We start from the raw sequence: 15,568 nt of genomic DNA on the forward strand, positions 1-15,568 counted from the left end.
TGTAAACTTGTACCGTGTAATACCTCTGGCATCCTTCCCAGGCCCGGAAGTCCGCAGGAAGTCACTTGGAGACAGTTCATTAATCTGAGTCACCTTCTTAGTTCCTGGCAGACGGTTTGACGACCCTGCCTCGTCTAGGTTTGGATTCTCATTTTCGTATTTAAAATGGGGATCCCTTACTTTGCTTTTCAAGATGCCCTTTTGAAAAAAGGGACTGTATTAGAGTCTCCTCTCCTATGCTGCTGACCCCCCGCTCGGTGACCCCCGCGCCCACGCGGACCCGAGGCCGTCCATGTGGCCCTGACCACGCCACGCCGCGCAGCCAGCAGAGCGTGTCCAGGCGGAACCGCGGCACGCCGCCCACTCGCGCACCTGCCCTCGGCTGGCGGGCTCGACTGGGAGCACGTGTCCCCAGCCTGAAGCGCCGGCTCACGGCTCCTCCCTCCGCATCCCTCGGCTCCGGCGTGGCTTTAGTCGGCACGGCTGGGAGCCAAACGCAGCAGCCTGTGCGCATTGAAAGGCCGCCTCCGCGCCACCTGGGTCTCGAGCCTTCCCTTTTGGTCCCGTAGTAAAGACATTTACGACCCAACGGATGTCCTTCCTTCTGTGAAGTTGTTCGCCTTGTAAGGCTGCCAGCTGGCTGTGCGCCGTTGGGTAAGGAATTCCTGCCCCGGTGCAGCTCGCTCAGAGGAAAACCTAGGGAGTGGCGAGCAAACCAGCCTTGAGCCTTTAGCCGGGCTGACGGACCCAGGTTTGGAAGCCTGCTTCCTGCACTGGTGCTCCTCCGTCCGGGCCGCTGTCAGAAGCACCTGGACTGAGAGGTGGCCGGAAGGCCAGGGTGGACTCTCTGCAGACCTGACCTTGACCCAGAGGCCCTGGGGCCTCCATTCCCCGCCTCCCCATGTGGCACCGCCCTTCCAGTGCTCAGGGCTCCCCTCCCTGCACTCCAGAACACTGCCCATGTGAAGCCCAAGCCCGTTCTCCAGAAACACCACCCAGTGACGGGAAATCGGGGCCCCAGAGCAGAGCAGGTATCCGCCTGAGGGAGAAACGGGGTCAGCTCCTTCCCGTTAGTGACCCCAAAACCTGAAACAAGGAGTCCCTCCATAACCAAACCTTTCATGAACACAAGCCATCAGCCATTTTGTGAATTAGAAAATATTTGTTTTAAATAAAAATTAGTACCATACATATTTACAAAAATGCTATAGGAAGATAACAGCAAATCATTTCCTGTGGGCCACCAAGGCTGGAGCAGCGCCCAGGAAAGCCCATCCCTTCTCTGCAGCCGGCACATGCCAGGCGTCCTGCCTCGGTCTCACCAGGACCCAGATACGCACACGGCCTAGGTGTGGTCACCCGGCCGTCCGAAGGCTGTGTCAACTCTCTCCTCGGTCTCCAGGAAGCACAGACAGAAGTGGTCCTTACTGAGAAGGGCCAGTGAGTCCCCGCTGAAATGCCAGCACAGAGAAAGCACCTGAAAGTCACCTGGAGAAAGGTGGCCAGAGGGTTAAAGGCTGAGAGCAACACCACACCCCATGGGCAGAGGACAGGCCCAGAGAGACCCAGCCCCAGCCCCAGATCAGCTCGGGGGGCCTTCTTACAACCTAGAGACGCTGCGAGCCCCAGGCCAATGCCAGGGCGTGCACGCTGGGGACTGGCTGTGCCGTTTACCTGAAGACACGGACAGTGACCCTCGCTTCACCCTTGAGACAGGAACGCGAACGAGCCAGGCTGTGCCCGTCCGCTGGGGTCCTGTCTGCAGCCAGCCAGGAGGAACTCGGGAACGCTGTGCTCACCTTCCCCAGGCACCTGCACCGACACGCAGCCCGCCGGCGACCACAGGTACACCTTGCTGCCGCCCGTGCAGATGGCCAGCCGGGGCCGCTGTGGGTCCCACTGGAAGGAGCGCACTGGGGACAGCTGCTCAAGCACCACGAAGAGTTTCAGCTTCTGTATGTCCCAGATCCAGATGGCATTCGGGACGCTGTCTGAGGAGGGAAGACGCGGCAGGTGCTCGGTTCCTCCCCGCGCCCCAAAGGCTGGGCCACGGGACCCATGGGCGCTGCTGCTCTGGGGTCTTCATGGGCCGCACACTCCCTGCCCCTCCCCCCAGGCTCACAGGCCTGACGACTGTTTCTATGCCCTGAAAAACCACAAACACCTTCCCTGTCTAAAACGGGCCCTCGGCCATCATGCTGTCCGGACCCTGTTCTTCACCAAACAGAGGACGAGGCCAGCGGTCGACCGGCTGCTGCTCTGCCCAGACAAGGCCTGCGCCTCCAGAAGCTTCCGCGGGCACGCCGTGCCAGCACCAGGGAGGACGCAGCCCTCCGGGAAGCCTGATACCTGGTTTCTTCTCCTCGGCTCTGAATGCCTGGGCACCCAAGGAAACCGCGAGAGGCCCGGTGCAGGCCTGTGGCCACTGACCGTTCCTTGTCGCCAGGAAGTAGTTGTCCGGACTAAAGGCCAGCACTCCTACGCCAACTTTCGGGTTTGCTCGGTCAGCGAGGGGCTTCAGAGTCTGTAAGGAAACTGGCGCGGAGGCAATCTCATCTAGAACATTGGAAGAGGGGATGCTGCGGGGTCGTCGTGGCGTGCACATCTGGGACCCCACCGCGGCCGCCCCCTGGCCCTCCCGCAGAATGACACCGGCATGTGAACACGTCAGGCAAACGCCTATGAAGTAGGGGCTTAGCCGTGTCCCGCGTCCAGGCAGCAGATGCACCTGCAGCAGCGGGGTCCACGGGGCGGAGATGCCCGGCCATGCGGGGCAGGGGCGTGTGGGAACTCGGGGCCTTCCCCTCACTTTGCTGTACACGTAAACTGCTCTACGGGAAAGTCTTAAACAACGTAAGACCTGCAGCAAAAGGTCGTAAGAGGATGAGAAGGCTGGGGGGGCAGTGTGCTCGCTGGGTCCGGGCCGCCCCCCTGAGGGTGCTGACAGAGCCCGGCCTGGCCACTGCTCCAGTGCCCCCTCTTGTCCAAAAGCCTGCATGGCGCCGCACAGAAGCGGAGACCCCACGGCCGAGACCCACAAGCAGCCCCGCGGCTGCAGGGCCCGGACGGACTGCTCCTACCCGTCTCGCTGACCGGGGGGCATTTGCCCAGTCATTAGGGAGATCGCCCGCGGAGCACCAGCTGTCAAGCCTGGGTTCCAGCACTTAGATGCAATCAGCAAACACCTCCCCCTGCTCTGCCGCTCCCCGAGTGAGGGCTGCTGGCTGAGAAGTGTTACAGGAAAGGGAAAATATAGCTAAAGGAAAAAAAACAATGTCCAGGGGCGCCTGGGGGGCTCAGTGGGTTAAGCCTCTGCCTTCGGCTCAGGTCGTGGTCTCAGGGTCCTGGGATCGAGTCCCGCATCGGGCTCTCTGCTCAGCGGGGAGCCTGCTTCTCCCGCTCTCTCTGCCTGCCTCCCTGCCTACTGGTGGTCTCTCTCTGTCAAATAAATAAATAAAATCTTAGAAAACAAAAAGGAAAGAAGAACATGGACGGCCCCGGCCTTCTGCTGCTCACATTTGCTCTCCGTGCTGGAGGCCGCGCCGGCTGCTGCCCTGGGTGGGGGGAAGGCCAGGCGGCCCAGCGCCAGCTGCGGGTTCTTCTCGGCTTCCTTATACACCACCTGGAACACACAACAGTCTTGCCACCAGCCCGCGCGGCACGGGCAGGAACACAGGCGGTGACAGCACCTGATAATGGTGACGCCTGACCTCGTGGCAAGGGGTGCTGTTCCTGGGGACAGGAGGGACCCTGCCCAGCAACACCCGCTCCCTCGTGAGGTTCTTAACGCCCTCCGTGTGTGCTGGCGGCATACAAACCTGCATCACGCGGCCAGCGGCTCGGCCAGCGCACACAGGCATTTCCCAGGAGGCAAGGCCCAGGAAACGAGGGGGCATCTGTGGACTGAGGCCTGAGAGGCCCATGCCCGAGGAGGTGAGGAGCCCCAGCCTGCCTTACAGCTTTAGAAGGCGCTGGGGCTGTGGCTGGAAGGACCTGCAGCACACCCTTCCAGGGCAATACGGCCCGGCCCCCTTGGACTCGGCCTCCCACAACCTTGCCCACACCTCCAGCCCAGTGCCTCCTCAGGGCCCCGCCTGAGCCTGACTTCCCCAGGTATCCCCCCCTCTTCCTTCTGTTTTCACTCATGTTTCTCATCTGTGGGCAAGTTCCCCAAGGCCAGGGTCTGTCTATCCCCGGCTGGGCTGCCCCCGCCCCCAGCACCTGCCTCAGGACCTTTGCACTTCCTGTTTCCACTGCCTGAACCGCTTCTCCCTCAGATCCTGTATCACTTCTTCCTGGCATCTGACGCTGTGATCCCTCAGCACACTGCCAGTCCCTGCCTGCTCGGGGACACCCACTTTCTATTTTTCTGGTCTGGTTCTCACCCCTAGATATCTGCTCAGTGCCGGCAGGTGGGAGACCCTGGTTACAGTGCCGAGAGCAGGGGCAGATCTGTGACATCTGGGGAGGGGGAGGGATAGGGCAAGGACACTCTTTCTAGTCCTGTGAAATGTTACAGTGACAGAAGTTTCTGGGGGCACTGGGTGGCTCAGTCATTAGGCATCTGCTTTTGGCTCATGTCGTGATCCCGGGGTCCTGGGATCGAGCCCCGCATGGGGCTCCCTGCTCAGCAGGGAGCCTGCTTCTCCCTCTCCCACTCCCCCTGCTTGTGTTCCCTCTCTCGCTGTCTCTCTGTCAAATCTTTTTTTTTTTTTTTTTTTTTTTTTTTTAAAGAGAGAGGGGGCACGCCTGGGTGGCTCGGTGGGTTAAAGCCTCTGCCTTCGGCTCAGGTCATGATCCCAGGGTCCTGGGATCGAGCCCCACATCGGGCTCTCTGCTCCACGGGGAGCCTGCTTCCTCCTCTCTCTGCCTGCCTCTCTGCCTACTTGTGATCTCTGTCTGTCAAATAAATAAAATCTTTAAAAATAAGTAAATAAATAAATAAAAAGAGAGAAGAAAAACACAGTGACATAAGTTTCTAGTGATATAAGTGCCTGGATCACAAGGAACAGCGTGAAGAGAAAAGCGCATTTTTCTACCTCCCTTCCCCAAATACTGCCCTGATGGAGGCCCGCATTCCAGACTTACTATTTTGGGATTAGTAACAGTTGCTGGATGCCCAAACTCTGTGATCATTTTCCAAGTCACGTGATTAAGAATGCGCACCTGGGGAGAGAACATGCGCGTGAGGCCCGGCCTGCGCTGGGCCCTCGGTGTTCCCGCGTGCGCTGCGCTGTCCTCACCTTCCCATCGTAGCTTCCCACCGCCAGGAACTGGCTGCTGGGGCTCCAGGCCACCGACTTGACGCCCAGGAACCACTCGTAGGCACAGTAGGCAGACAGAAGCCGGCCGTCCAAGGAGTAGAGCAGGACCTTGTACTGAAGGAGACACCACGGTGGCTGAGTCTGGTGCTGACCTGAGCCGGGGAAGGACACAGACGCCTGCCAGCAGGACTGGGACAGTGTGTGGGACATTGGAGGGAAGATAGTGGCGACAGTGGGGGACCCTGGCCACAAACGTAAGGACTTTGTCGTCAAAGGACTGCAGCTCCGCATCGGAGCCCAGGAGGCTAACCGGGCCGCCGCAGAACCTCAGGTAAACACAGGTCACAGCGCTTAAGTCACAGAGCTCTACCTGGTCACTTTCTATACCTCCAGACAGGTGTCCCACACCGCCAGTACACAGCCGTTTGGGGCCCACTCAATCCCTGCGAGGTCCTGGGTCTCCGTATCAAAGTGCTTCCAAAGGCAAAAGCGAGAAACATTACTTTTGAAAGTGTTTCCTTAAACAAAGGCACAATTTATAACTGAGGTTTTTATTTTACACATTTAGTATTTAATTTCTTTATATAGAAATGGACAAGAATATCTATAGCTCTGTCCTTCCATAATTAAAATCCTGCCGGAGCACCAAGGAGGTCCCAGGCTGGCCAGCACATGGCTACGCCCACCAGGCAGGAAAGGGCCCAGCACAGTCCCTCACGCTGCCCTCCCCGTGCTCCCCTCTCCCTCCTCTTCCCGCCTGGCTCAGCCTCACTCCTGCAAGGCCAACTCAGGCAAGATTGTGCCAGGACCCTCCATGCCCAGTCAGCAAGGACTCCTTGGTGCTCTGATGGAATGGCCATTCCCATTCCAGAAGCTTCTCTGCACCCGGCCTCCCGCAGATGTAAGCCCGGCCAGGGCAGGGCTCTGCGCCCTGGGCTGCCGGCACCGCAGCACCCTGGCATCTTGCCCAGAGTAGGCACTCCGCCTCCTCCAGCCACACACACGCAAATCCCACTACGCTAACAGAAGGAAAATGCTCCCAAGGACGGCACGTCCCGTCCACCGCACACCAGGTGGGCCCATGCTCCGCACTCGGACAGAGGACGTCACCTGTCACCCAGTGTCCTGAAGGGGCCCCAGAGCTGTCGGGAATGCCCACGTCGGCCACCCCGCGCCGCAGGCTCCCCGAGCACGCCCTACCCGCAGCAGCTGCCAGTCGCTGCAGACGAAGACGCTCACGTGGTCCTTGCAGTCGCGCCGCTCAGCTAGCGCCAGGTAGCGGCCGTCCCGGGTGAAGGAGATGCCTGCCGAGGGGAACAGGGCCTGCTGTCCCCGGCCGAGCAGGACAAACCACACCTTCGAGGAGGGACGGGACATGGGAAGGGAAGTAGAGGCCGCGGGAAGGGGCGGGTGCGCGCAGCCCACAGGAGAGCCACGACACAGTGACTGTGGCTCGGGCTCCAGCACCCGCTGGGCTGCTCTGCGGAACTCCGCCAACCCGGGCCGCGACCTGCGAGAAAACCCGGAACCGCGGGCTGTGACTAAAAGGTGCGCCTCGCACCTCACAGGACACGGGTCGTCGCGTCTTTAGAAAATAAGTCACAGGGAATTCCACTGGTTTAAAGTCGGTTCTCATTACACGTTGAATTTTTACTTTTGAGTTTGACTACTTGGGAGAAGTGAACTTAAGCAAAAAATTTGGAAATAGACTTTGGTTGAAAATGTTAATTTTCCGGTTCCGTATGAGCTCAAAAAGCCCTGGGCCACATCTCACGCGTCGTGAGCCAGAAGAACACACAGATGACTTTGCTTCCACTCAGGAAACGTGTTTGCCTTCCGGAGAGACCCTGAGATCCAAGTTGTACAGATAACGAACGAGCAGTTGCATTTCATTCAAGTTCCAAACTGCTAATGGCAACAGGAAAAAGGGAAAAATATTCAAATCGTGTAAGGCCTCCTTCTGCTCGTGAAATGAAAGACTAAGACTGCGTGTTCAGGAACGGGTCCCGCGAGCTCCTGGCGGCAGCGGGCCGGGCGTGCGGCACCTTCCCGAGGTCACCTGGCTGCACTTCCCGGCACGGCGACCACAGGGGTAGCCGCCAGGAGGCCTAGAGGCTTGAAGTTCAGAACTGGGGTGGGGGAGCGGCTCCCGGGAGGGGCATGAGCTGAAGGCACCTGGGCCCAGTCCTCCGACAGGGAAGGGGACCACGTGTAAACCCTACTTCTTTGAGGCCCTTTAATTCGACCTCGTCCTCTGAGACACGCGTGGGACGTCACCGATGCGGCATTAGCAGGTCTGGGTGCGGAGGCAGAGGGCTGGCTACGCACGGACACGCTGCTGAGGCTACGTGTGCCACAAAGTGTCCGTGATAGAGAGGGCACGCGCTCCCTGGACCCCAGCCACGCGGAAAGGCTTAGAGCCGCTCCGGCCACTCACCCTGCTGACAGGCTTTCGGGTACTTGATGTAAGACACAGACTTCGTGCACAGGGACCAGACAGTTATCCGCAGCTGTCGAGGAAAAGGGGAAAGAAAACAGTGTAGACTTAGCAGTTTCCGAGACGGGCTTCAGGCCTCCCACAGTCTCCCACTCTGCGACCCGAGTAAGCCGTTTGCTGCAGAATTAAAACCAGTGTCGTTCCAGGGAGGTTTTCTGTTGTGAAACGTCACGCCCTTGGTATTTGGTTTTCATTTTGTAACGTTGTAGGCGACAGACACAAGGTCAAACGTAAGTGCGTTGAGGTTTGAAATTTCCAAGGAATGACGGTTTTCCTCCTGCAACAGATCTGCAGAGGCTCTGCAGTCCGAGACACATGTCCCCGTGGGGGGCGCTGGAGGGGACGCCGGAGGGGACGCCGGGGTCCCCAGCACTGAGGGAGGTCGGCCTGGCTCCCCCTGTGCCTCTGAAGACGGCGGCGTCTGGGCTGACCACTGGGCAGCCGCCCGTCCTCTCTTTTCCCACCCGAGTGCTCGGCGGTATGGACACGGCCCCATGTGCCCAGGAAAAGCCCGGAGGGGACGCGGGACTCTACTTCACAACACTCGTGTGTCCAAACCCCCATCTGCACCTGTAACCAATACTGAGGGTCTACAACCCCCCAGACCCCTTCAGAGCCTACAAGTGAAGAGCCTAGTTTTGTTTCTGAAAACTGTCTCTGTGCCCTCCCATCGGCCGGCGTGGAAGTCCACCACCTGCTGAGTGTCCTTAGTCACAAGGAAAACGCAGACCAGACCCCAAGGAGACCCCACGACACAGCACCAGGAGCAGAAACCTGGAGTGACAAGCGTCAGTGGGACTCAGGGCTCCTGAGCTCTCGCCTCCGGTGGCCAGGGCGCAGAAGGGCATGGGAGAGGCGCGTCGGCCGCTTCCTAAAATGGCCCGCAGGGACCTCCCTCCCGGCATCCCACCCCGGAGGCTCCCCGAAACACACTCCCGTGCACGCTCAGAGCAGCTTTGCTCATCACGGTGCACGTGGGAAACAGCCCGCCGTGTGTCCCAGGGCAAGTGGAAAGCAAACGCCTGCCCCCGAGCAGCACGGCGGCGCCCAGCACCGGAGCCACCCACGGACCCCTCGACGGCACGGCGCCACACAGTGGCCGCCTGCCTGCCACGTGGTCCCACTGACAGAGAACGTGGCCCCTGGGGCCAGCGTGGGGATGGACAGGGCGTCCCTGTTCCCACAGTGCAGGTGCCAGAAGTGGGGGCTCCGCTCACCAGTAGTGGACTGGCTTTGCGGACGTGCATGAGAAAGTCTGTCCGTTGACTGGGGCTGGGATGTGGCAACGTGGGGAGGAACAGGCCTGAAGCAGAAGAGCCAGTCACGTGACCAGCACGGCCGTGACAACCGGCCACGGGGCAGGGAGACTCATGCGAGGTGGAGAAGGACGAGGCACAGCAGAGGTTCAAGCGCAGGACAAGGGCCTCGCCGGGCTCGGCCAGTGACAGCCTCACGCGCTCGCTCAGAACCCCCCCAGACACTGACACGCTCTCAACCCAGGGGCTCAGACTGTGTGCAATGGGCACATCCACAACCAACAACCGAACAGGAAGAAAAAACAGACGTTCAGGGCACCTGGTGGCTCAGTCAGTTAAATGTCCAACTCTCGGCTTCGGCGCCGGTCAGGATCTCAAGTCCCGGGATCGAGCCCCGAGCCGGGCTCCACGCCCAGTGCGGGAGTCTGCTTGGGATTCTCCTGCTCCCTCTCCCTCCCCTGCCCTGCCCTCACCTGCGCTTGCTTTCTCTCTCAAATAAATACATCAATCAAAAAATCTATTAAAAATGTTTTTTTAAAAATCAGAAATGTCCTGCAAATATAAAGAAATTCAGTTCTTGATAAACATTGCTGGGAAAAAGCTAAAAGTGGATCCCTACCTCACCCCATATGCCATTCGGGCTCCACACAAACCTGAATCACGTACGTAAATGAAGCGTGAGACTCACACTTCACACACCTCACGAATGAGAGTGTCCAGGTGTGTAAAACAAGACACGGGGGCATTCGACCTCACTGACGGAGAAATGAAAACTAAAACCAGGGGCAACAGCCTGTGGCTCTTGTGGGCCGGGTCGTTTTAAAGCCGGACACAAATGCTTTGGAAAGCTGAATGCCACCTGCCTCACCCAGGCAGTCCCCGAGGTCAGGGCAGAGACAGGGCGTCCACGCAGGTCACGCGTGGTCCCGGCGCGGCACGGCATGATCTCCGCGAGGAGCCGGAAGCACAAGCCACGCCTTCCGTGCGCAGGAACTGAACCCCATCGGGGGACAGAACTGCCACAGGGTGCGGAGCACGAACTCCAGTAACAAACTTTACACACATGCGACCAAACAGCAGTGTGTGCACGCGTGTGTGCAGGCACGTGCCAGTTTCCCTTCTGAGACTCCTGGCGCCTTGTCCAAAGGACACAACTGTCATGGGGACGTACGGGAGGCAGGGAGCCCGTGGAATGTGCCCGTCTGGAGACTGGGTTCTGGCCCCAGGGGTCCAAGCCACGGAGACGGTCGGGCGAGGCCGTTTACCCAGCTCAGAGCCCCGCATCTGAGGACTCCGAGCTGCAAGTGTCTACGTGGGCACCACAGGGAAACCAGTCGTGTCCCGCTCCCTCTCCCACAGCCTGTGTCCGCAGACACCACAGCTAGAGCAGGTTTTCCAGCGGAAGCTGAAGCCGTGTGAGGCCGCGTGGCCCTGAAGCAGCCAACCCTGCAAGCTGGGGGCAGAGCGAGCCCCAGACCACGGCCACGCGGAACACCCTGCAGCGCGCCAGGGGACATCCCACAGGGTCCTCCGCCTCCTCCTGGCTGCCTTGCTGCATGCACGCACTGGGCAACGGGGAGCCCAGACCTCAGACAGCCCTCGGGGGTTTCAGACCCAAATGCTGGTTCTAACACCCCCTCAAAAATCACACCGTTGAAGGGATTCGTTGATTTTTCTGCACCAGAAACAAACATGGCCAACACCAAAGACCTTCTACCCTAACACCTTATACTTCCCAAATTCCCTAATTTCACACACCGAGGCGTACTTCTACTATCCTGGGACTTATGGCTAGATCTCAAACACCCGTGTCCATATGTGGAGCCCAGTGCAGTGCCAGGGCCCGGGAGCGCCAGTGTGGGAAGAACAGAAGGACGAAGCAGTGACCGACGGTCGGGCGCAGGTCAGGCAGCTGAAGGGGAAAACGGAAGCTGGTTCGCAGCGCAGCGCACCTCCTGCTGTCAGAGGGTCTGCTTGAGTCCTTAAAATTGTAGCTGAAGAATTTTTTTTAAATCTGCTTTCTGGGGTGCCTGGGTGGCTCAGTGGGTTAAAGCCTCTGCCTTCGGCTCAGGTCATGATCTCAGGGTCCTGGGATGGAGCCCCATATCGGGCTCTCTGCTCAGCGGGGAGACTGCTTCCCTCTCTCTCTCTCTCTCTGCCTGCCTCTCTGCCTACTTGTGATCTCTGTCAAGTGAATAAATAAAAATCTTTTTAAAAATCTGCTTTCTTTTTCTTTAAAACTGGGCAAAAAGATGACATAACGACACGATGTGATTCTAATACTCAGACGACTTAAGCCACAAGTCTTTCTCGGAAGTGCACCCGCTTTCTGGCTACCTCATGGTTTCACGGCAATCGTCAGTGACATGCGCCTGCGCACTCACATGGAACTCGGTGGTGTTGAGAATGTGGCGGCCGTCCGGGCTCCAGCATGAGGCCACCAGCCCGGCCGAGCCCTCGTCGATTCTGCAGTGCCATTCTGGCTGCTCCAAGGACCACACCTGCGTTTGCAACACACACAAGTGAGCAGAACCACAACAGATCAGCACACGGACCACGTGGAACCCAGCTCCCGACCCAGGGCATCTTTCCCGGTGTTTCCGGAGGGGCCGGGGCCTGACGGCAGCATGAAGCCACACGGCTGCATGACCTCACTGGGCTGAGTTTTAAACAAGCTACGCCAGCCCTACGAGCTCCTTCAGGAGACTCTGGATCTGTACACCACATGTGCGCTTCCCAAAACCCACGATGTCCACGTTCAGGGTCTCTGAACACTTTCTGTTACGGAAGTCCATTTCGTTACAAATTAAGAAGATCTAAGTATTTTCTTGTTTTGAAAGTACTTAAACCGTTAGAACTAATATAATTTTAAGACAAAACTGGCTTTGAACTACACTGCCCTTCCCCTGCCCCCAAACCATGAGGGCAACAGAACACGATCACCCTGTCCAGGCCGCGCTCTGGGAAGGCCTCGGGACTGTGGGCCCTGCGGGCAGCGCACCTGCACCAGCCCCCGCTTGTACATGGCGCACAGGATGAACCGGGAGTCCGCCGACCACTCGGCGTGCTGGATCTGGTCCAGGCACGTGTACAGCCGGAGGACCTGGAGGGTGTTTACGTCCCGGATCACTAACCGGTACCGCACACAAGAAGCCTGCAAGGGAAAAGAGAGGCCTCGATGGTCTACAGTGTAAAGCCAGGGGCCTTCAGAGCGTCTGTGCTCACCTCCGTGCAGGAGCGCCCCTTCCTCCTCTCCCTTCAGACGGGTCTTCCATCGGGACCGCCTCCTGTTCCCGACTGCATCGCCCGCTCCAGAGAAGTCCTCCCAGGATACAGTCGAAATATACAAACTACGTGTGAAAACTGACATTCCAGGGTACAGTACTCTGTTCAAACTCTCCACTTGAGTCATTTTCTACTCATTTCCACGTGGGACGAGCACTTCTGTGAACTAACCAAGGGCTCTGCTGCTCGAGCCCTGCAGACGAGTCACAGGAAGTAAGGACGGAGCTCTCGGGTCCTCACTGAGGAGGCCCACTGAGACGTAAGGATGCTGTGCAAACGCTCGCTGACTTCGAGGGAACAGAGCATGTGCACCAGCCTCTGCCCCGGACTCTGGCTCAGGACTCCTGTGAGCCCCTTGAAACCTCCTGGGTGACGGGAGCATCTTTTTTTTTTTTTTTTTAAACTTTATTTATTTATTTGACAGAGGGAGAGAGATCACAAGTAGGCAGAGAGGCAGGCAGAGAGGAGGAAGCAGATTCCCTGCTGAGCAGAGAGCCCGATGCGGGGCTCGATCCCAGGACCCTGAGACCATGACCCAAGTGGAAGGCAGAGGCTTAGCCCACTGAGCTCCCCAGGTGCCCCAGGAGCATCTTTTGTTCTAATGAAGCAACTCTAGGTGGGTTTCTTGGTCACCAGAAATACTGGCCATGGTTAGAAGCTTGGAATTTTCAGCCCCATCCCATCCTCCAGAGAGAGGAGAGGGGCTGACCATGGAGTTAACAACTAACTGATCACGAGGAAGCCACTGTAAAACGCCGACAGTGTGGGGGTCAGAGAGCTTCCAGGCTGGCGAACACACCACACAGGGAAGATGACGCAGCCCACCCCCATGAGGACCGAGGCTCCTGCACACGACAGAGACCCTCCCAGACCTTGTCCTATGTATCTCCCCACCCATCTGGCTGGTCCCCTGTATCCTTTATCCCGTGCCTTAACACAATGGCAAATGTAAGCCAGTGTTTCCCTGAGTTCTGTGAGCACCTGAAGGGTCTGTCGGGAACCTGAAGGCCTGCCACTGTGGCTGGCATCTGATGTGGGGTGTCTACTGTCCACCTGTGGGTCTCCAGGCGGATCGTAGAACTGACTGGAGATGTAGGACACCCCACTGGTATCCTGGAGGCTCCAAAGAGACGTGTGGGACGACGACTATGCTTTCCCAGCACAGGAGGGAAAAGCAGGGACATTTTTCCTACAGTTGCACTGCCTCATTCCAAATGCTGACTATGAAAATGTGTAAGTGTCAATGCTGTTTTCCTGAACACAGTTTGTGGCCATGGTTGTTAATAATGCCCGTATCTAAGCAAATAACTTGAATTTACTTATGTGCTGACTGAAGATTAGATTACAACTTAGAAATCAAGAACTGATTTTTAAATGTTAATGGCTTCCTTCTTATCCTTATCAATGTAAAACTAGATTATTGGTTTGTGTTCTATGAACTTTCATCTTAAAAAGGCCCCATGAGGGGCGTCTGGGTGGTTCAATGGGTTAAGCCTCTGCCTTCAGCTCAGGTCATGATCTCAGGGTCCTGGGATCAAGCCCTGTATCGGGCTCTCTGCTCAGCAGGGAGCCTGCTTCCCTCTCGCTCTGCCTGCCTCTCTGCCTGCTTGTGATCTCTGTCAAATATATAAATGTATAAATGAAATCTTAAAAAAAAAAGGGGGGGGCCTCATGAGTTTTCTTTGTCAAAAGGAGAGGGGAGGGCAATTGTGGATCAGAAGAAACAGGGGTCACGGTGTAGCTTTCTGATCAGTTACAATTAACCCCTTATGAAATGGAACATCTGTATCAACACTTGTGAAACTCAAATCTGTTGCAAGATATTAAAATGGCAACACAGACCTACTTTCTTTAGGATTTAGGATAGACTTTTGAAGAACAGGATTCCAGTAACGTTATAATGGAGTGTCCTGCAGAATTTTCACCAAGGCGGAGAAACCACAGAGCAACAAAAAGGAAGCAAAGTAATACAATGTTTCTTTCCACAATTTACTGGGGTTTTCAGAAATGATTTTTAAGGACCTAATTTATGGGGAGCACTTTGAGTAACATACCAAGGCTTCTGGGGTGAATTAAGCAGAAGACGTTATGTATGTGTTAGCTGAATGCCGGTTTACGTGATTTAGAGTAACACCTCTACAAAGGAGTTGTGTTCTCAAAGACCTAGACAAACAACAGGAATGTCAGTAAGTCCCCATCTGAGAAAGAACCAGGGGGCATCAGTCAGTTCAGACACACAACTAAGTGCACTTTTACAAGGCATGATCTTTTCTTACTGGATTTCCAACGTCTAGTATCTCCCCGCTCCTGCCTCCGCACACAAGGTTCTGAGGATATACACTGATGATACTGGCCTATTTCAAAGCTTACATTGCCCGGACGGAGTCGCTCAGTGAGTTCAGCACCATTCTGTCACCCCAATATTGAACAGTCCAAGTCCTAGAAGCTCAAAGGAGTGCAGACAATGCCGTGTGTCGGGACACAGGCTGCTGTTCCTCCCATCACTCATGGGGCCGGGGCAGACACAGGTGAAGGCGGCGGGAAAAGACCAAGTAGCTGCACCAGACCAGACCACAGCCAGTGGAGTCAGGCGTTTGCCTTACGTGTCAGCCTGACAATGAGCTGATGCCCTCGGATCTGCAAATGTGTGAAGCAGGACTGCCTCTGCCTGCCTCTGAGGGACGAAACCCGGGGCAGGGAGGCTGGCACCTGCCCAAGCCTGGTTCGTGGGGCTCCTGTTTGGAGCATCTGCCCAAGTCCTCTGCCCTGATCCCCTGCTCTACTATGCACCCGGGTCACCTACCCCCCGCCTGGGATATTTGTCTGGTCCCCTGCCCAGGACCCCAGCCTGCGCCCCCCGACCCGAGCCCCTGCCCTACTATGCACGCGGGTCACCTGCCCCCCACTCGGGGTATCTGCCCGGTCCCCCGCCCAGGACCCCAGCCTGAGCCCCGTGTCCCAGGGCCCCTGTTCCAGGCATCCGCCCGGGTCCCGGGAGCGAGGCCCGTATTCGCGGACCCCCGAGCTGCCTCCCCCCGGGCCCCGAGGTCGCTCACCAGGTATTTGCCGTCCGGGGAGAACTTGCAGAGCAGGCTGGAAAGCTTGAACACCTCAGAGAAGTTCATGGCGGCCGCCTAGCCCGGGGCCCGGGAACGTCAGTCCAGCCCTGCAGAGCTGCCTCAACCGCTACCTCCGCGGCCGGAAGTGACGGAGGACGAGAGCACGGCGCAGCCTATCAGGACCCCGGGTGCCCGCGCAGCATTGTG

General features: G+C 57.6%; 1 protein-coding gene across 1 annotated transcript; it reads right to left on the minus strand.

Annotated features, from left to right (window-relative positions):
- Window positions 1-1,187: 1,187 nt before the first annotated feature.
- WRAP73 (WD repeat containing, antisense to TP73) lies at window positions 1,188-15,539 on the minus strand. The gene is made up of 12 exons (XM_032863221.1): window positions 15,359-15,539; window positions 12,019-12,171; window positions 11,402-11,518; window positions 7,702-7,774; window positions 6,465-6,568; window positions 5,652-5,738; window positions 5,244-5,378; window positions 5,089-5,166; window positions 3,517-3,622; window positions 2,431-2,556; window positions 1,800-1,991; window positions 1,188-1,488 (listed from the first exon to the last, which is right to left on the minus strand). Exons 1-12 carry the CDS (start codon window positions 15,425-15,427, stop codon window positions 1,346-1,348), a joined length of 1,383 nt encoding a protein of 460 aa, XP_032719112.1. The 5' UTR covers window positions 15,428-15,539; the 3' UTR covers window positions 1,188-1,345.
- Window positions 15,540-15,568: the final 29 nt, after the last annotated feature.

Source organism: Lontra canadensis, unplaced genomic scaffold (genome assembly GCF_010015895.1).
Source record: "Lontra canadensis isolate GAN:19392208 unplaced genomic scaffold, GSC_riverotter_1.0 scaffold25, whole genome shotgun sequence".
Taxonomy (NCBI): domain Eukaryota; kingdom Metazoa; phylum Chordata; class Mammalia; order Carnivora; family Mustelidae; genus Lontra; species Lontra canadensis.